General features: G+C 39.7%; 1 protein-coding gene across 1 annotated transcript; it reads right to left on the reverse strand.

The window, feature by feature from the left end:
* Positions 1-850: 850 nt before the first annotated feature.
* On the reverse strand, positions 851-7,329 carry SCG2 (secretogranin II). The gene is made up of 2 exons (XM_073625957.1): positions 7,174-7,329; positions 851-4,688 (listed from the first exon to the last, which is right to left on the reverse strand). The coding sequence occupies exon 2, from the start codon at positions 4,671-4,673 to the stop codon at positions 2,868-2,870; it is 1,806 nt and encodes a 601-aa protein (XP_073482058.1). The 5' UTR covers positions 4,674-4,688; positions 7,174-7,329; the 3' UTR covers positions 851-2,867.
* Positions 7,330-22,209: the final 14,880 nt, after the last annotated feature.

The raw sequence follows: 22,209 nt of genomic DNA on the forward strand, positions 1-22,209 counted from the left end.
ATACAGACCTCACACATCTCAGGAGGCTTCTCGTCAATCCCTGCACCATGTGTTATCAGGTCGCCAGCTAAAATAACCTGGAAAGAGCAACCTGCCTCCTGATTATGTTAGAAGAAAAGATAGTGGGATGGAACCTGGAGTGCTCAGATGGAGCAGTGGCATATACCAGACAACCCGGCTGTCAAAGTAAGAGAATAAAAATAAAAGGGAGAGTGAAGTTCCTCTTTAAAGTGTTACTAAACCCACAACAGTAAAAATCAGTCTGTATATGCCATAACACATGCTTGTTATACTCACTGTGGAACCTAAGGGGTTAATCCTCTGCATTGTGTAAAAAGGCTGTTCGATCCTGTCTTCTCTGATCATCCTCTTCTTCCACTGTCTCCAAAAAATAACCTAATATTTACAAAGCCAGGGGACAGGCCGCACATGCTCAGTTTGGTGTTTATTGCTAGAGAGTTTTTTCTCTTGGGAGAGTGCATGCGATCAACACAGGACCAATTAGCACTGTCCAGACAGAGGGTCGGGGGTCCTGCCATATCATTAGACAATCATGGGAGAATGAAGACTCCTCCTACAAGCTTTAACCAGACACTCATAGACGTCACAAGACTGCTCTAACTGCTGATGAGAAAAGGTATTTAGCAGTTTATGTATACTAAAATAATTGAAATTCCATGTTCTGTGTACTGTGGGAGATCAGAAATAATGAATGCAGGGTCCTTGGTTTAGTAACACTTTAAGTAATAACAGATTACAAGTGGAGGTGTATAACAACAAGCAATACAAAGTGCTCCCCATCTTGACATAGACTGTTATCTAATTATCAATGGGATATCTGTCAAGATAATAAATGCTTCAAATATACAGAATGCTTTATTTTTGTTTGTTTTTACAGTACCACACGATACACAACAAACAGTAACAAAATAGATAAACGATCATAAAAAAAAACATGTGAGAAACCAAAAAGTTGGCTAGTGTCAGGAGTTTCTGAAGTGGACCTGAAAAGCTATGTAGTCATTAGAATACAATGCGTTGTATCCTTAGAATTTCTTTAAGCAGATATGTTATAGATAGTCCGCAGCTAAGGTTGACAACATTCAATTAACACTTATACAGAGCCGATCTTGGAGGAAGTGGAAGCTAGGGTGTTCACAGAGAAGGGACTGATATGTTAGAGCATAGTTGGAGATGCTCTGTAATCTGTAAAAGTTCACTATAAACCATTAATCACATGCTTACCACATAGCACATATCTGATGTTTTATAATGCAATTTTGTGCCATAAATGACTGAAGTAGCATGCCATTTCATCACTTTATACTTATTAGACATTACAAACTATTAAATTTAATGAACAAATTATATCCTCTGTCTTACCTAGTTTCTGTGCAGCTTTTTATTTAGGTAGGTTTTGCAACTTTTTTTTTTATATGTAGATGTTAATGCTCAATTAGGATTAGCCTTGTTTAAAATGTTTTTGGTGACACAGGAGAGGTAGTTGCTTTCCTGGCACCTCAAGGCTCTCAAACTAGGTCTGGCAAAATGTATCTCTCATTCTTTGTCCCTATTACAGGCTTTCTCCATTCAAACGTTATCCCTAAATCTTTTTTTCTTACTCTAATCAAAGAGCAAATATAATCTGCCATCTGATATGCCAGGTATGATTTTATATTGTATGGCCACTATAGTTTTCTAATACTGACATAGCTATATAATGTAAGGAACATGGGAAGTAGAAGATGGGCCTAGAGACTGTTTATAAGGCAGTGCAAAGAATAATGATCATGTACATAATAAAATAATTACTAGTAGAGGTGTAACTAAACTTCTTGCAACTCTGATGCAAAATGTGAAACGGGGGCCCATCAATATAGTTTCATTAATAAAAATATTTGGTATATTAATAGATCTTTCATCCAAAATAGCAAATATGTGAGCATGAAGTCCTCTTCATGGCCGATAAACAGCCATGATAATGTTTCTGTTGGTGGAGTGGGGGCAGAGACAGGCTTTGTTGACTCATGTACTGAACCATAGCACCCAATCAAATGTCAACTTGTTAGAAAGATAATGTTGTCAGAACAAGGAAGGATGACTGGTTGTAAATGTTTACTGTACCCTGTACTGTTATTTGACTTATAATATATATTTATAAATAAAGTATTTATCATTTACAATGTGGGCTTCAGTACATCTTTCACATGTATTTTAAAGTTACCTGTAATAATGTTTCTCATTAGCACTTCTATCTCATGGAAAATGTCTTTGGGATTTGTTAAAGAGGGATGCTGAAAATAACATTTAGAATAAATAAATTATTTCAATTTAGTGGGCTCACTTCATAGATGCTCTACATGAAAACCATATTCACATTTTCCTCATTCATAACACTCAGTTAGCAACAATGCTCGCAGTTCATTTTTTCATGCTTGAATACACATTTCTCTTTTCTACCAAAGATCCTCTAATTATTATTAATTGAAAGTACATTTTTTATAATATTAACCTCATAAATAGATCTCCAACTTTCAGAAGTAACAAAAAAACGAAAGAGTCATTGAGAAAATAATACGGATTATACAGATTTCTGAATAATGTAATTGGACACTTTTAAATTCAGGAAAAATCAGATTTTCAGTGACTTCAAATGTCCTCAAATGTATAAAAGTATTTAGTGGATAAAAATATAATTTTACTACTTTGATGAACATGGATGATTAACTTGTGTACATCCTAACAACTGGTCATCAGATTATTCCTGTTAGTAAAAGAAGGGCCTTGGCTTCCTTCACTAAGTTAAAGCAAGAAGAACAAAAACAGAGCAAAAAATATATATTGATGGAGTTGAATAATGTAAAAATTTACATATTTTCCATAGATCTTTTAACACTGTGATCTCTTGCTTTTTCTGCTTTCTCTTGATTCAGATATTCCAAGACTTTCATAAGTAAGTCCTCATCTATATACTGCTTGTTCTGTGTATCATCACTTTCCCTGGTCGGCAGCCTTCGGTTACTGCTGGAAACTGTCTCTAAATCCTGATAACCACGCATATTCACATATCCTCTCAAAGCATTCTCATATTGCTTTTCTAGCTCCTGAAGATCCCCTGGAGAATAAGGAATGGGCATTTTTTTGTTTTGATTGTTACCTAAAAGCTCTGGGTATTTAGCTAGCATCTTTACTACATAATCTGCTAGTTCCTCCTCCTTCTCAGGCCTTGATTCATACTCAATTTGCCTCTTTTCAGATTCTTTGGGCCAAATTGCTTTGTGTCCCTTTATTTTGCTAATCATAGGGTAGGGTCTTTGCAATCCATTATTTTGCTTAAATCGATTTTGTAACTTATCAGCTCCCATAAGATTCACCATATCTTCAACTGTAAGGCCTTCAGGGATATTGGGCAGGATTGGGGATGTAGGTTGCCTTACAAAGCCTTGCTTGTTTTTATATACATTTGTTTTATCAGTCATAGTCTCTGTTACCTCATCAAGGTCCTCAGGAACATCAACTTCTTTTTCAGATTCTAATCTTCCACCAAACTTCCTGCCATCTTCATCCCGTAGCATATCAATAAGATCCTCAGGGGGGATTTGTAAGTTTCTGGATATATCAATCAACTGATAAATAGCTTCAGGGTCAAGTTCTTTTCCTGAGAATCTTAATGAGCGCCTATCAGGGTTCTGCTTACCTTTATCCATCCTGTTCATCCACATATTTAGATATGTGTTCATCAGATTTGATAGATTTTCACTTTCTTGATCTTTAGTGTCTTTTTCGGGCTCTTCATCCTGCAACCCCAACAACCCAGATCTCTTCATTTCATCCTCCATATCATCTGTCTTTTCAACCTCTTCTTTACTCTCCTTTAACTCTTCTTGAGTTTGACTTTCAACTTTTTCTTCAATAGGATTCCAATCTTCCCCACCAGCTACATCCTCATAAGCAATGTTGTTGGCTTTATACAAGTCATCTTCATCATCCTTGTAAAGTTTTTGGTCTTCTTCCATTCTATCTCTTTTGTTGTTTGCTTGGCCTTTTAATTTCCCCAATTCCTGGAAGACAGACTGTAAGGTGGCTAGGCTCTGAGGAGTATACTGCCCTTCCACAATTTCATTGGTGCGCTTCAGTGGATTGTCCCGTGAGTAATCATCATATAACCTGGAAGAAAGTTTTCCAGTTTTAGGTCTCTTCTCAGACCATTTGTTTGAGTCATAGTCTTCAATTAACTCAGGGGGTATGTTCTTGTCCATGTATAGATTATTTTTCTCTTGTGTTGAAACCTTTGCCTCTTTTTCAGCTTGCATCAAGGCTTCCAACATTGCTCTCATCCACTCAGACTCATCATCGGTGGTTGGAGATTTGGCAGTGTCTGTTGAAAGGGCTTGTGTGTCCTTCTGCTCTGAGAGGTAGGGTGCCCCTTGGTAAGAGGTATAGTCGGGGAGGTTCTCAGTTCTGCTTGCTTGCTTTCTGAGGTTCTCAATGTACTCCAGTGCCTTCAGCATATCTGGGCTTGGCAACCTTTGTAAAGTCTTCATTCTGTATTCTTGGTCCTGTTGTGGCACTTGGTAATATTGAAAGGATGCAGCATCAGAAAAGGACATCAGGATGACCAAAATGCAGGAGGATAAGCATCCTGCAAGACAGTAATTCCTCTGAGATGACATGATGGTCAGTGTTTCCTACAAAATAAATTCAAATGAGTATGCAGCAAGGAATAAAATATACTGCTTATTTTGCAGAAAAATAAAACACATTATTATTCTAACAGCAAAATGTCATTAGCTGCACTTTCATACCATTAAATCACAAGTTAGTAATGACAAATGGACTGATTGATCTCTTTGATTTATTTGTTGATCCAAAGTGCAGTATCAGATACTGCTTCATAACATCTAACCAGCCCTAATAAATCTCTGTCATGGACTGATCTCTGCCTGTGAAAGCTCAGTCTACTTATAGCAACACAGTTAATGTGTTTGTATTTATAGACTGCTGGGTGCTCTAAATAACTTTTGCCTTGGATTTAGGTTTATGTGTGAAGGCTTAAAGAGGAACTACTATATAAATGTAATGCAGAGATGATTGCAGTATTGGCTCTCTCCCACAAAGGCTTTTCATCTACGCTTAATAACAAGAGCCAGAACCGCCCACGAGCCAGAGGATCATTTGCATCGGGACCAAATTGTAAGGCAGATAATAGCACAAATGCATCTTATGGAGTTGTGTGTTTCTTCCAGTGTACTGCATCTACTATTGCTGTAACCTGGAATATCAGATTAGCCTGAAATCCAGTTACAGCAAAACAGACCAGATGTCCGTGTTTAGCATTTAGCAATGATGTTTACTGGAGAAATTAACTTCTATCAGTTTAAGCCCTAAATTAAGTTTAAGATCCATGTAGCTCTATAGATATTGAACCTCAATATGAGCATAAACCATAATCTTTTGCTGAGACTGGGGTTTCCATAACCGCTGTGTACCGGTTGATCAACCTTCTTGTATTAAGCAACCTTTTACATTGTGTTGAATCATGCCTGGTGATAATTTATACTCAAACCAAAGGAAAGTGTTTTATTCCTTACTCTAGACTCCAGCTGTCATTTTACTAGCACAGTTTATAATACAAAATTAAGCATCTGCTTGTTTGCTATGGACAATACCATAATTTTAGTTGAATATATCCTATTTTATAAGAACTATGCAAGTCATTAAAATGATTATGAAAGAAAGATAGGTTGTCATATGTAATAAGATTAATACACAACAGGAGTAACCCAAAGAAACCAACCAGAATCCATATTTTACTAATCTGACTTTAGTATGCTGGAATCTAATAAACTACCATGGGCTGCTCCACCTTGCACATCAGCACTGCTCTTTGTTCTGCATTACAAAATAAAAATGTGTTCAAGTTTGTTTTTTTTTTCCAATATTGAGAGGTTCTCTGTGAGGCTGTTGCATGAGTACATAAACTTAGTAGACTAAATAAACCATATGCATTGACATCTGCCATGATCCTAATATATTATATTAAATTGCTATATATGAAAGGATGGTAAACAAGTATTAATTACAGCACCTATTTTCAAATAATTGTGCATTTTATTTAAAAATCACATTGCTGTTTTCCATCCCATATATATGTAAGACTATGCCCCGAGTGACACATTGAAAACCTGTTGCTATTCTTAATCATGAACAATGACATTTTGCTGGATTTACCTCTGACATGAAAATGTCAGCTATCTGGCATAATGACCACTGCTATGGAAACAGCGAAATATTCATTGCATGCTCTAATTAAGTTAAAGCTAGCTTCGTATATCTTTGTGGTCTCTGTAGTACATGTCTACATTAATATCTACATATGCAGATTTTAAATTACGCAGAAGGTAAAAAATGATGTACAGTTTGTATGCTGCCATAAAGAAAAATTGCTGGAATTTTATGAATATATCTATAATCTGTATAATAAATGGCAATTATATCACTGCTGCTCAATATCTCCAGAGTATTTTAATTAGAGCCTGTACTTAATCTGGTTCGTTATTTGACAGTTTAAATTTAGTGTTTGTACTGAGTCTGATGAATAACGCTCCAGTGTAGAGATGTCTAGTCTATCACACAAGCAGATTGCTATTGTCTAATCTTCTATTCAGGATCATGTACAGCATAGCAACAGGCAACCCATCGAACACTTTCCACGCTTATCATATCATAACTAAGTTACAAAAAATAAAGACATAGAACATGATATTCAGAATGACAGATAGAGCAACAAATGGTACAAAGACACAAAGAGAAAGCGAGGGAGATGAATATACAGACCTATTCATAAATGGACACAAAAATAAATCTCCGTCTTGTTTTTTTCTCTATCCAAACACATATACACACACATAGATATTGCAAAATAGAGAATCACGTTGCTAGTACAGTAAAGGCAAACTAATTAATGCATGCCACTTGCACAAATCTAAGGGAGACCTTTCTCTTTTATAAATAAATAAATGGACGGATAGATGGATGAGTAAAGAAAGATGTTTAGACTGAAATCTTGCAGAGATCAGTTTTGTAAAGTTTTATATCACACTCTCTTTTGCCCAAAACAGCTTCTATCTGGCAAATAGCTACAAATGATAAAATAAAGCAACACCACCCTACCTGTGTGCTTCAGTCAGAGGGATGCAGGCTGATCATATCTCCCTCCTAGGATGGAGATACTTGTTTCAGCACCAGAACAGCTCCCAGTGCTTAATAGGGCACGTCATGTGACCCACATGACGTCACTCAGTGTGCACAGAACAGCTAGGGAGTGAGAATCAAGCAGCGTTAACCCTTCCCTGAATTCCTTGTATGCAATGAGAGCAGAGCAGCGTTTCTCTTTTTTTTTTTTCATAGGGTGCACACTTGACATGGTAACTGCACACTGCAGCATAGACTATCAGTTCCTGATTTGCATTCTCAGGTTAGATTTTTAAATTGGTGTTGATGCACTCTGAATGCTCCAGATGCTGTATGTCCATGTTTAATATTTGGGTGGTGTAGGGGTTAAACCAATGTTCTAATGCTGCATGATGAATGTGGGCATAATAAGGTGCTTTCTTTTTCCCATGATTTGGTGGAAAGCAACACAAAGCACAGGGATAGCCTAGAATTTTTTAGATTGTAAGCTCTCATGGGCAGGATCCTCCTAACCCCCTGGTATTAAACTATACTGTAACTGTACTGTCTCCCTTTATTTTGTAAAGCACTGAGCAAACTGCTGGCACTATATAAACCCTGTATAGTAATACTATTGCCTCTGGTGACACTCCCGTATTCTTTTCAGCTGTTTCCCTATGAAGCCTAAAGCCTCGTACACACGATCAGATTTGCAGACGACCGAACATCCGTTTTTTGTGGCATGCTAGTCTCATGTTGAAAGTGAAGAGGTTACTCACAATACATTTTTTGTACGAGAGGATACAACGTCAGAAGTGACATAATGTGTTGAATAGTTTTGTATGTATTCTTTCATTTTTGAGCATGCGTAGTCTTGCTTTTACGATTTTTTTCATACGATAACCGTACTAATGAAACGAAATTCGGACGTTGAGTTCACATCTGGAAAAAAATGTATAGTCTGCACATCCAGCTTTTGTCTGACGAAAAATGGAAATCTGCTGTCGAAAGCACCGTACTGACCATACTAACGATCCGAATATCAGCAGACAGCTCGTCATGCAAATTTTTCCATCGGATTTTCGTATCATGTGACCTTTACACATACAATATATATATATATATATATATATATATATATATATATATATATGTATATATGATTTCAGCAGCATCCACTGTAGCCTCTAGTAGCTGTGTTTTTCCTGTTCACTATGCAATGCTGAATGACCTGTTGGCCACCATAAGTAAATGCAGGTAATTCAAATTACAGGATATCCCTGTAATCAAAAGGGGCCTATAGGAGAGTGTATTGGTTGCCCGTAGAAGCCAAACTTCTTAAAGTATGTTTCCACTTTTGTATCCAAATTGGGATAACACCAGCTTTATATTTGTAACATGTTCTCATTAACATAACTTAAGAAATTATTTAAAAAAACGCTAGTTACCTTTTTAAGTGCTTTTTACTTGCTTAATAAAGACGTATGGCCAAAGCTTTTTTGACCATACTTCTCCTATGGATCACATGTGCAGCTAGTTCTGAGACTCCTTTTCAACCGACAGTGGGCTAAAGTCCACTGTTGGCTGACGTCACTCAGCCGGCCCAGACGCTGGATCGATCCCAACTTTACGGTTACAGAAGCCTGGACTGGTAGCTCGCTCAGCCTCTCAACGATCCACTGGGAGACTGAGCCAGCCGCTCCCACCCCCTTCACAGCCTGGCACTCCAGTGAGCGCTGGAGGGGCAGAGCAGAGAGCTGGTGATTGACAGTCACCGCCCTCTGCTCAGAGCAGACCTGAGAACTGAGTGATCAACGGTGTTTGATTGCTCAGTTCTCTGCAGAGCCAGCAGGTGACAGATGCAGCATCGGATCAGTGCTGCTTCCACCTAGGTAAGTATGCATGCTTTTTTTTCCCAAACCTTATATACCTTATATAACCTTACCCATCGGTGTCACCTATCAGTGCCACCTATGAGTGCCCATCTGTGCTACCTATGAGTGCCCATCAGTGCCGTCTATGAGCGCCACCTCATCAGTGCCCATTAGTACAGCCTTATCAGTGTCCCTCAGTGCAGCGTCATCAGTGCCCATCAGTGAAGGAGAAAACTTACTTATTTACAAAATGTTATAACAGAAACGAAAAAGGCCTTTTTTGTTTTTCAAAGATTTCTGTCTTATGTTAAACTGGAAGATACCAGGTAAACTGATTTTCCAGCAAGACAGAAATGTATTCTTATCAGTCATTAATGACAGACATTATCAATGTAAAGAATTACAGAGTGGGGAAAGTATGCAGTTCCTGTGATATCTGTGTAAATCAGATCATAATTGGTACAAATAATAGTAACGATAACCAATATTCAGGAAAATCTTTCATGTTTTGAATATTGGTCTTTTACATTGTTTAAACATTGTTATGAAATAGTTATTATTTTTTTTAATTGTTCCTAAAGTTTGCATCTTCATCAGATCGGAATAAAATTTGTGCTGTGTGTCCAGACTAATGGAATGGAATACACAATTTGTTCTGGGCACAGTTTTTCATTTGTTGATTTCTGCTGCATTTGTTACTTTTAAAGTATATGTATAGCAAAAACTTTTTTCATTTTTGATAGATTACAGATAGACTAGAACCACTGTCGGGTATCTACTAACTAGATTCGCCCTCTCTAGTTGTAGTCGTTGTTGGTATAAAAGTGATTGGAAACCCAAATTTTACAATTGTTCTAAGAACAAGAATTGAGGGGAAATCTTTTAATGGGGATGCCTGGTGCAATGACAACTGTTTAAAAGGGTAGTTTCTCTCAGTTTTGTATTGATCTCCTTTCAGTTCCTGTTGTGACTTCAGGACACAACAGGAGATGAGAGGAAATCCCTCCAAAGTCAGGGAATGCCTAGTTGTTACCAGTAATCGTATCCCCTTTGGAAGATTTTCTCTCACTCTCTGTGATAATAGTAAACAGGAAAAATAGGAAGGATAATTGTACCTAAAGGGGCAAAGACAGTAATAAAAACCTGATCGGTATTCTAATCCCTCTCCACTCTGTCCAAAACTAAAAAAGATTTGCCTGTATATTTATACTTTAAACATTTACAAGCAGTTGTACTGGCTCATAACAGTTGTTACTTTTTGGCACAATTTTAAATACTTCAATACTGGGCACTTTCACCTCCTTCCTGCCCAGTCCAATTTTCAGCTTTCAGCGCTGTCACAGTTTGAATGACAATTGCGCGGGCATGCAACACTGTAATCATATGAATTTTTTTTACATTTTCCCTTAAATAGAGCTTTCTTTTGGTGGTATTTGATCACCAGGGGCTTTTTTTTTTTTTTGCTAAACAAATTTTAACCACTTGCCACCCGTGTCGCGTACATTTACTGTGGCACAATGGCACCACTGCGCGAAATCCTGTACCTGTACGGGACGCGCTGTCGCTGCGACCATCGGATTCGTTTAAGAACCAAACAATCCTCAGGTCCAGGCCAATGATTTATGGCCTGGACCTGCTGATCGGTTCTGGCGAATGAAATCCTCCCCTGCCTGTGTAAGTGTAAACACAGGCAGGGGAAGTGATGTCATCTCCCCTCTTGGAATCCTTTTCGTTCCAGAGACAGGAGAGAGAACATCTCACAGTAAGTTGCACTAACACTACACTAACACCAGTACACGTAGGTACACTTGTCACACCCGATCACCCCCCGATCGCCCCCCCCCGTTAACCCCTTCACTCCCTGTCATCCTTTTCGTTCCAGAGACAGGAGAGAGAACATCTCACAGTAAGTTGCACTAACACTACACTAACACCAGTACATGTAGGTACACTTGTCACACCCGATCACCCCCCGATCGCCCCCCCCCTGTTAACCCCTTCACTCCCTGTCACAGTGTCACCCAGTGTAGTTGTCAGATTTTTCACTGATCACTGTACTGGTGCCATTTGTGACACTAATCAGCTTTAGGGCAGTTAGTGGTAGGCCCAGGTAGTTTTATTATACCCCCTAACCCCCCAATAAAGGTTTTACCCCTTGATCATCCCCTGTCACCAGTGATCACTGTATTAGTGTTATGGGTGATGCTGGTTAATTAGTTATATTTTTATAGCGTCAGGGTACCCACTGTATATTACCTAAATAAAGGTATAACCCCCTGATCACCCGGCGGGTGATATCAGTTAGGTTTTAGCGTCAGTCAGGGTCTGCATTGCTCCAGGCAGTGTCAGATTAGTGCCAGTAGCGCTAACACCCGCACCATACACCTTCCTTAATGGTATATTGTCTGAACGGATCAATATCTGATCTTATCAGATCTTAACTAGCGTCTCCAATATTTTAGGGTTCCCAAAAACGCAGTGTTAGCGGGATCAGCCCAGATACCTGCTAGCACTTGCGTTTAGCCCCTCCGCCCAGCCCAGCCCAGCCCATCCAAGTGCAGTATCAATCGATCACTGTCACTTACAAAACACTAAACACATAACTGCAGCATTCGCAGAGTCAGGCCTGATCCCTGCGAACGTTAACAGTTTTTTTTTGTAGCGTTTGAAGCAGTTGCTGACAGTCAGGTGCTCTTTTTTCCTTTGAGTCTCACTAGTGTACCAGTAAATTTAGAGGCCACAATGTCCAATTGAAGGTACACTAGTGAAGATGCCTACACGTTTCTGAGCATGACAGATGAGAGTGAAGAGGAAGTCACCCATCTGTCAGATTCAGGCTCAGAATACGTTCCTGTAGACAGCAGCGGCACCCTGACAGATAGCTCTGATGACAGAGTTGTTGTCCCTGCCAAGGTCAGGCATACCCGACCCCATTCTTCTTCTGTTGTTGAGGTGCAAGAACCGCAGGGCTCTCATATGGAGCAGAGAGCCAGTACTAGTGCTGCTCATCCTTCTGGTGAACTGGCAAGCACCAGCGGCCTAGTACATCCTGATCGTAGTCAAACCAGCACTGCAGTATCACGTGGTGACATGGAGAGTCCCATAAATGCAGTTCAAGCTGGTGAGGTGGCTAGCACTACTAGTAACTAGTGTCCCGCTGCCACCAAGAAGACAAAAACAGGCCCGTTGAGCCCATAGTGCCATTCCTGCTGCATTTGCCGATCCGAATTGGGAGCCCACCACTTCTGCAGCAACCGTACTTCCCCCATTCACTGGCCAACCCGGAATTCAGGTGGAAACAGTTCATTTTACGTCACTTGATTTTTATTCGCTGTTTTTCACGGAAGATCTCTATAGATCTATTGTGGACCAAATCAATTTGTATGCTGGTCAATTCATCGCCGCTGATCCCCAGTTGACCCTTGCCAGAGATTGGAAACCTATTACGGTTTCCCAACTTAAGACCTTCCTGGGCCTATCCCTCCTCATGGGCATAACTAAAAAAAGTGAGTTGTGTTCATGTTGGTCCACTGACCCAGTTCATCATATGCCCGTGTTCTCTGCCTCCATGACCAGGACACGATACGAGCAGTTCATGCATTTCAATGACAATGAACTCTGTCGTCCTCGGGGTGACCCTGAATACGATCGGCTCTACAAAATTCAGCCCCTCGTAAACCACTTCAACCAACAGTTTGCAGCCTTGTTTACTCCCGATCAAGTTGTCTGCGTTGATGAGTCCCTGATTAAGTTTTCTGGCCGCTTGTCATTCAAACAGTATCTTCCCAGCAAGCGTGCCAGATATGGGGTCAAGATGTATAAGCTCTGTGAGAGGGCAACAGGCTATACATGTAGTTTTATGGTTTACAGGGAAGAGGTAGTTACATAGAGCCGGAGAACTGCCCAGACTACATAGGGAGCGCTGGTAAGATTGTGAGGGACTTGGTGTCACCCTTATTCAGAAAGGGGTACCACTTGTGTGTGGACAATTATTACACAAACGTGCCACTTTTTAATCACTTGTTTGATCATGGAATTGGCGCATGTGGCACCATGCGATCTAATCTCTGGGGCTTACCCCAGAGGCTTGTAGATTCCCGTCTTAGGCTGGGGGAGAGAGCCTGCTCGAAATGTAATAATTTGCTTGCTGTGAAGTGGAGGGATATAAGAATGTTTTTGTTCTGTCCTTCCTTCACGCAGACACGACAGTCCAAATTCAAATGGCGACTGGTGTTGTGGAGAAACCCCTCTGTGTCCACGAATACAACCTTAATATGGGAGGGGTGGACCTCAATGACCAGTTGAGGGCGCCGTACTTAATTGCCTGTAAGGCCAGACGCTGGTACAAAAAAGTGTCTGTATACTTATTCCAATTGGCTCTGCTTAACGCTTATGTGCTATAAAAGCTTCAGGACGAACTGAATCCTTCCTTAAATTCTAGGAAGAGATCATCACAGCCCTTCTGTTTCTAGATGGTGCTGTGACCTAACTTCCCAATGTAAATGCAGTGAGCCGGCTGCATGGGAGGCATTTTCCGTATGTCCTCCCTGGTACCCCTATCAATCGATCACCCCAAAGAAGATGTCATGTCTGTAGCAAGCACAGATTTAGGCGTGACACCCGCTATTGTTGTCCCTCCTGTCCTGACCAACCTGGTCTCTGCATCCGTGTGTGCTTCGAACGCTACCACACACTAGTGGAGTATTAGCGTAGGGTATAGCACTGCACAGACTAGGACACACTTACACAGGGTCTACAAAGATGCCATCACATTTTGAGAGACCCAAACCTGGAACCGTTACAACCATTACAGTTACAAATAAAAGTGTAAAAAAAAAAAAATATATATATATATATATATATATATATATATATATATATATAATAAAAAAGCCAAAAATAGTTTAATTCTTTCTCTATTCTCTCTCTATTGTTCTGCTCTGTTTTACTGTATGTTTTAACTGCAATGCTTTATTGTTACTATTTTATTTGTTTTTTCATGTTTGCTTTTCAGGTATGTCATTCTTTTATCCTTTACTGTTTACTGTGTTTTATTGTTAACCATTTTTTTATTTGCAGGTACGCCATTCAGCTGCAGCACTGATTTATTCATCTTGACAGCAACGGCGTTTGCTCTCATGATACATAAATCAGCGACTCCAGCGCTGCAGGAGGTGATTTCACCACCACAGTTAAAAAAAAAAAAAAATAGAGCATATATGCCGAAGCATGGGGGAAGGGGTGGAGGGGCAATTTGCCCCTAACATTAGGGGCGGATTGCCCCCATGCTTGAGCATATATTTTTTACTCTTTTTTTTGGCACAGATTGTTGTTGTTTTATTGAGTTAATGTTTTGTTGTTACCATTGTTTGCTTTTCAGGTACACAATTCAGCTGCAGCACTGATTTATTTATCTTGACAGCAACAGCGTTTGCTCTCACGATACGTAAATCAGCGACTCCAGCGCTGTAGGATATTTCACCACCACAGTTAAAAAAAATGGTGTATGCCCATCAATAGAAGTGGGTGGATGCAGGGCGGTATTCTAATGGTGGGCATACCCACCGATCAATCTCTTTTTTCGTTCAGCCCACAGGCTGCATGAAAAAAAGAACATTACAATATATGCCCAACAAGGACCAGCAACGTACTGGTATGTTGCTGGACTGTGAGTAGTTATACCAGAATTATGCCTGCAGGTTTAGGTATCATCTTGGTATTGTTCTTTTCAGCCAGTGGTCAGCTTTCATGTAAAAGCAATTCTAGTGGCTGATTAGCCGCTAGACTGCTTTTACAAGCAGTGGGAGGGAACGTCCCCCCCTCCCGCAGTCTTTTCCATGGATTTCTCAGGCTCTCCTGTCCCACCGGGGAACCCGAGAATGCAGCCGGAGGTTCTGCCAGTCTAATAGACCCCAATTTTTTTTAAAAATTGCTATCATAGGGGATATTTACATTCCCTGTGATAACAATAAAAATTCTAAAAAAAAATGAAAGGAAGAGCATAAAATAATATAAAAAAACAAAATAAATAATAATTAAAAAAAACACCCCCCCCCCCACCGCGAACATCAGATCGGGGCCAGTCATTTTTGCAGAAGACCTCCTCTGTAAATCTAAAGTGCTAACCTGTATAGGCTTTTAAAGGCTTTTAAAAAGGTATGTAGTTTGTCGCCGCTGCACGGTTGTGTGCAATTTTAAAGCATGTTGTGTTTGGTATCTATATACTCGGCATAAGATCATCTTTTATATTTTATAAACATTTGGGCAATATGTGTTTTAGTGCATTAAAATAAAAAAAAAGTTGTTTTTTTTCCAAAAAAATTGCGTTTGAAAAATCGCTGTGCAAATACTGTGTAAAAAAAAAATTACAACACCCACCATTTTAATCTGTAGGGCCTTTGCTTTAAAAAAATATATAATGTTTGGGGGGTCAAAGTAATTTTCTAGCAAAAGAAAAGTATTTTTTCACGTAAACAAAAAGTGTCAGAAAGGGCTTTGTCTTCAAGCGGTTAGAAGAGTGGGAGATGTATGGCATAAGCTTCTAATGTTGAGCATAAAATACCAGGACAGGTCGTCAAACCTCCCCAAATGAACCCTTTTTGGAAAGTAGACACCCCAAGCTATTTGCTGATAGGCATGTTGAGTTCATGGAATATTTTATAATTTTCCACAAGTTTCGGGAAAATTACAATACATTTTTTTTTTCACAAAGTTGTCACTAAATGATATATTGCTCAAACATGCCTTAGGCGTATGTGAAATGACACCCCAAAATACATTCTGCTGCTTCTCCTGAGTACGGGGATACCATATGTGTGAGACTTTTGGGGAGCCTAGACGTGTACAGGACCCCGAAAACCAATCACCGCCTTCAGGCTTTCTAAGGGCATACATTTTTGATTTCACTCTTCACTACCTATCACAGTTTCGGAGGCCATGAAATGCCCAGATAGAACAAAACCCCCCAAATGACCAAATTTTGGAAAGTAGACACCCCAAGCTATTTGCTGAGAGGCATGTTGAGTCCATGGAATATTTTATATTTTGCCACGAGTTTGGGGAAAATTACAATACATTTTTATTTTTAAATAAATAGCGAAATAACTTGGAATGTCTACTTTCCAAAATTTACGCCCTTAGAAAGTCTGAAGACAGTGCTTGGTTTTCGGGGGCCTGTACACGGCTAGGCTCCCAAAAAGTCTCACATGTGGTATCCCCGTACGCAGGAGAAGCAGCAGAATGTATTTTGGGGTGTCATTTCACAAATGCCCATGGCATGTTTGAGCAATATATCATTTCATTGCCAACTTTGTGTAAATTTCTTTTTTTTTAAATAATTTTTCAATTCAATTATTTTTAAATATTCAATGTGCTCAACATGCCTCTCAGCAATTTCCTTGGGGTGTCTACTTTCCAAAATGGTGTCATTTGGGGGGGGGGGGGGTTGTACTGCCCTGCCATTTTAGCACCTCAAGAAATGAGATGAGGCAGTGATAAACTAAAAGCTGTGTAAATTCAAGAAAATGTACCTAGTTTGTAAACGCTATAACTTTTGCGCAAACCAATAAATATACACTTATTGAATTTTTATTTTTACCCCAGACATGTGGCTGAATACATTTTGGCCTAAATGTATGATTAAATTGAGTTTATTGTATTTTTTTTATAACAAAAAGTAGAAAATATCTTTTTTTTTTCAAAATTTTCAGTCTTTTTTCGTTTATATCGCAAAAAAAACAAAAACGCAGAGGTGATCAAATACCACCAAAAGAAAGCTCTATTTGTGGGGAAAAAAAGGACGCATGCTTCGTTTTGGTACAGCATTGCATGACCGCTCAATTACAAGTTAAAGCGACGAAGTACCAATTTGTACAAAGTGCTCTGGTTGGGAAGGGGGTAAAACCCTTCCTGGGCTGAAGTGGTTAAAAAGACCAAAATATTTGAAAAAAAAAAAAGTTCTGTTATAAAATTTTGTAAATAAGTACGTTTTCTTCTTTACTGACAGGCACTGATGAGGCTGCACTGACGAGCACTGATGAGGTGGCACTGATGAGGTGGCACTGATAAGGTGGCACTGATGGGCACTGATGAGGAGGCAGTAATATGCAGCAATGATAGGCGGCACTGATATGCAGCACTGATCGGCACTGACAGGGGCCACTGATATCCTTTGGCTTGAAATTTTTATGGCAATGATCCAGCATGCAAGTTAGAAAACAGCCAGGTATCTCTTCCTACATATCTTTTCTGTGACTGATTTTAAAATAACAGTTTACTGCTCAGTTTTGGAATTAGACTCAGAGCCATTTATTCTTCATGAGAGAGGATCAAATAAGTCCTTGTTACGAAAGGCACATTTTTTAGTTTACAACGCTTACTTTTATGGCAGGTGCAGGGGCGTATCTACCGCTAGGCAAACAAAGTGTTTGTTTTGGGTGGCATTTTTCCAGGGGGCAGTGCCACCCCTAGGCTCCCTCTCTCTGCCACTTCACTCCGCTGCACTCATTTCACCACCCCCTCACAAACCCGATCTCCTACAGATGTCGGCTTCCTTCCTCTGCCCTCCCGCTGAATTTGGGAGCAACAGAGCAGCCACAGAGGGATCTGTTTGGCCAAACAGCCCCCCCCCCCTGCTGATCTGACCTCCCCGTTCAGTGCCCCCTCCCACCGTCTACAGACACTGCTAGTGTGGGATGGATGGGGAGCGCAGGAGGTAATTCTTTCCTAAAAGAATACAGACAGCGATCACAGTACTGGTTGCTTCTGTAATAATTAATCACTGACACACAGTACACCGTATTTACTATTTGTCAGTTTGTGAATGAAATATAGTAAACACTGTTTACTATATCATTTTATAAATGAATAGGAGTCTCTATCTATACAGACCCCTATCTCATTCATCCACAGTGCAGCTTGCCAGAGAAAGGGGCTGTCTCAAAACAGATTAGAGTTCTGTATAAACTCCTGAAGTCTCCCCCCCCCTCCAAAAAAAAAAAAACAATATTAAATGAAAAATTAAACATTTTAAAAAGAAAATTGTACATATACAAAAAAATTAAGTTTAAAAAAAAAAATTTAATTAAATAAAAAACATAGTAAGAGTTTTTTCACACAGGCGGGCTCTGTAAAGCAGATCCGCTTGCTCATTGGGGGGAACTGTCTGCTATGCAGAGCGGACATGGACACAGCCCATTCTCCTCTATGGGGCTGTTCGATGGAAATGGACCACCTGTCCATTTCCATCCGACTGCCATCCAATCCGCCTGACAGATGGGGAATAGATTCCCCATCCATTTGTTTTTGGAGGTCAGGATCGGATCGGATGGTGGAGGGTATCAACAGGAGGGGGTGGAACAAATGGGGGGGGGGGTACACGATTTTAGTCTTGCCTAGGGCAGCACAAAACCAAAATACACCACTGGGCAAGTGTGCACTTCTCCTCAGTCAGGCAGTTCAGAGCAAACATTTTAGTTTCTTTTTGGCTGACAGAAAGATTTAAAGAACATCTATCTATGGGATCAGAAGAAGTTTTCTGACTTGATTTTGAGGAGCCAAAATATTGAGTAGTAACATGTATCAAAAGAGGAAATCTCATAAGAGAAATACAGGACCTGCCATAGCTGTCTTCTGTCTGAGTGGCATGCTTTCCCACCAGCTTTAATAATTGATTCATTGATCTGGAACAATTATATAGACAGGAAAATCAGATTAAAGTGCTGTCTCCATGTTCTCTGATGACGGGTTTCCGTTAATACATGTCAGTACTCCCTGTTGGTATGTAGGATGGTATACAAAATCTGTCTTGTACTGAGTTTCCATTGTTGGCAAATCATTAGTCTGTTGAGACTGTTTTTAGTGCTTTGTGAGTTCCTATTTAATCCCTTGGCTAAGCCTGAATTTCCATTCTAGCTAAACCTGGAAAAAGATGTCTTGCATCTCCAAGAACAGCAGTAAGATAAATTCCTTAGCTCAGTTATCTTTTGATGTGTTCTGCTAATTATAGCTGCATGTACCAGGTGTCACAAAGAATATTAATGCTGTTTCTCTGCTGATCTAGGAAATTATATAGGACAGTAAGGGTCAGGCCAGCTGGCAGAGCATATAAGAGAGTGCAAGCTTTCTCTAGTGTTTATGCGGAAAGCTGTTAGAGAACAACAGCAACAGGATAAAGCAACTGTTTTTAGATTTTTTTTGTACAGGGCAGAGCATTAAGTGTGTAGTAAAAAAATAGCTGTGAGATTAAGGGGGTCATATATAATGGAGAGCAGATAACGCTATCTTTACTCCATCATGAACCTCTGTGCCATGTACACTGTGGCCCATCTCATTCATAAAAAAATCAGGCCATAGTGTGTAGCCTGCAAAGCCTCATAAAGTTCAACTAAACACATTACAGGTGCATTAAAACAAATTGTGTATAAAGTCTTATGCTGTGTACACACGGTCGGACTTTCCGACGTAAAATGCGATCGGAGCTTTTTGTCAGAAATTCCAACCGTGTGTAGGCTCCATCGGACAGTTTCCATCGAAATTTCCGTCGCACAAAATTTGAGATCTGGTTCTCAAATTTTCCAACAACAAAATCCGTTTCTGCAAATTCTGATCGTGTGTACACAATTCCGACATACAAAGTGGCACGCATGCTAGGAATCAAGCAGAAGAGCCACACTGGCTATTGAACTTCATTTTTCTCGGCTCGTCGTACGTGTTGTACGTCACCGCGTTCTTGACGTTCGGAAATTTCGACAACTTTGTGTGACCGTGTGTATGCAAGACAAGTTTGAGCCAACATCCGTCAGAAATAATCCATGGATTTTGTTGTCGGAATGTCTGATCGTGTGTACGGGGCATTACTGTTGGTTTTCTTTAGTAAATAGCCATCGCCTGAGTAGAAAAGCATGTCCCCTGTCAGCATGACGTAGAGAAAAACTCTGTCTCTCTTTGTGCAAGCAGTGGTCTGTCTGCAGAGGTCTGACGCACCTCCCGTGAGTCAGAGCTAGAGGTTTCCAATCAGCAGGCGATATGAGCTTGCTGTTAGTAGACTTATAGGTCTGATTCAGCAGGGAATGAGTCGGACCTCAGCAAATACAATGGATTTTACCTGATTTACTGAAACTTCAGTTGAGCGTTAACTATTGTTAGTGTACCATGCCCCTTAAAAGAAACAAAGGAGGGTGCAAACGCCTAGATTACCTTGAACACCATTTTTGATTTATTAAAAAGCCAAAAACATGCTCACAAACATGAGAAGATTAAAAGCATATCTAATCATAACTCCAGCATCGGGGATAGCTAGATCACTGTAGTTGGAAAGCTGATGCGTTTTGGGAGACATGTTTCCCTTCCTAATTTTGAAACCAGCAGAAAATATTGATAGTTTGGGGCGGTAAAATTCTTTCTAGAGACCAGTGCATTCGGGATCTAATGAACCAGTTACTGAATGGTGCAACTAATAAGGAAATATACACATGATATATAGAGATGACTTTTGGGTTTGTTGTGAATCATGCATCATGGATTCACAGTGGATCACAAACTTTTGCCCCAAAACCAGATATAAAAGAACATCTATAATGCAGTGCATAGCCTTTGCCCCTAGTTATATGAGTCAGAAAAGTCATTAATTTAGACTTGTATAGAATGTATAACCCAGCCCAATTTCCTTAAAAGTGGGATCATGGCAGCCATATTGTCAGTGTGTATTGAAGCTGTCAGGGAGAGCTGACAGTCCCGTGTAGGCAGAGATAATATTTTTTTTTATCTCTTTTATTTTGGCCTTGGAACATATTCCCGATGGCAGTGCCCAGCTTCACATGCTCTTTGTTTGACAATAACTTAGCTATTAGCCCTAGAACTGAATAACAAGTTTCACCACCCACTTCAATTAAGATTGCTGCAACGTTCGAAAACTTTGAGTAAGATTAGCAAAACTTTTAACAAACTGAATCAGATAGATCCACTCATCCCTATTTATGCAAAATATGAAGGACAGATGCATTTCCAATACCACATGGGTATAGACAGAAAGTAGAACAAAGACTTTAACAGTTTCTTTTGTTACAGATTTACACCATCTATTCTTTTACTCACTGCTATGTAGACACTTTGAGAGGTGTGAAGCACAGCTCATTTATTGGTAGGAGTAGCTGCCTCATAATTACACACATTATGGAAAAAAGATTACTAAACCTCTGACTTTAGATTGTACATACATTTTTTTTTCAGATTTGTTCAATAAATGCAAAACTAATGCAGCCACCAGTTCTAAGGACTGGTAAGCTGCAATATATTATATACATTTCTATATTTGGGTTTGAATACACTTTAATGCTGACTATGCATTAGGCTCAGTTTACAAAGCTAACACACCAGAATAGGGATCCTTAACCGCTTGCCGACCGGCTCATGCGGATATACGTCGGCAGAAGGGTACGTACAGGCAGATTAACGTACCTGTACGTTGCCCTTTAAGAAGCGGTTTGCGACCTCCGTGAGTGTGATCGCGGGTCCTGCGATCATCTCACGGAGAGGAAGAATGGGAAAATGTTGATATAAATAAGCATTTCCCCGTTCTGCCTAATGACAGGACATTGATCATAGCTCCCTGTAATTGGGAGCGATGATTAGTGTCCTGTCACATATAGCCCCTCCCCCCACAGTTAGAATCACTCCCTAGGACACACTTAACCCCTACAGCGCCACCTAGTAGTTAACCCCTTCACTGCCAGTCACATTTACACAGTAATCAATGCATTTTTAATTGCACTGATCGCTGTATAAATGTGAATGGTCCCAAAATCACTCCGAAAGTGTCTGATCTGTCCGCCATAATGTCGCAGTCACGATAAAAATCGTTGATCACCGCCATTACTAGTAAAAAAAAAAATTATTAATAAAAATGGCATAAAACTATCCCCAATTTTGTAGACGCCATAACTTTTGCGCAAACCAATCAATATACGCTTATTGCGATTTTTTTACCAAAAATATGTAGAAGAATAGATATCGGCCTAAACTGAGGAGAAAAATAGTTTTTTTATATATTTTTTGGGGATATTTATTATAGAAAAAAGTAAAAAATAATGTGTTTTTTTTCAAAATTGTTGCTATTTTTTTGTTTATAGCGCAAAAAATAAAAACCGCAGAGGTGATCAAATAC

This window comes from Aquarana catesbeiana, linkage group LG04 (genome assembly GCF_042186555.1).
Source record: "Aquarana catesbeiana isolate 2022-GZ linkage group LG04, ASM4218655v1, whole genome shotgun sequence".
Classification (NCBI taxonomy): domain Eukaryota; kingdom Metazoa; phylum Chordata; class Amphibia; order Anura; family Ranidae; genus Aquarana; species Aquarana catesbeiana.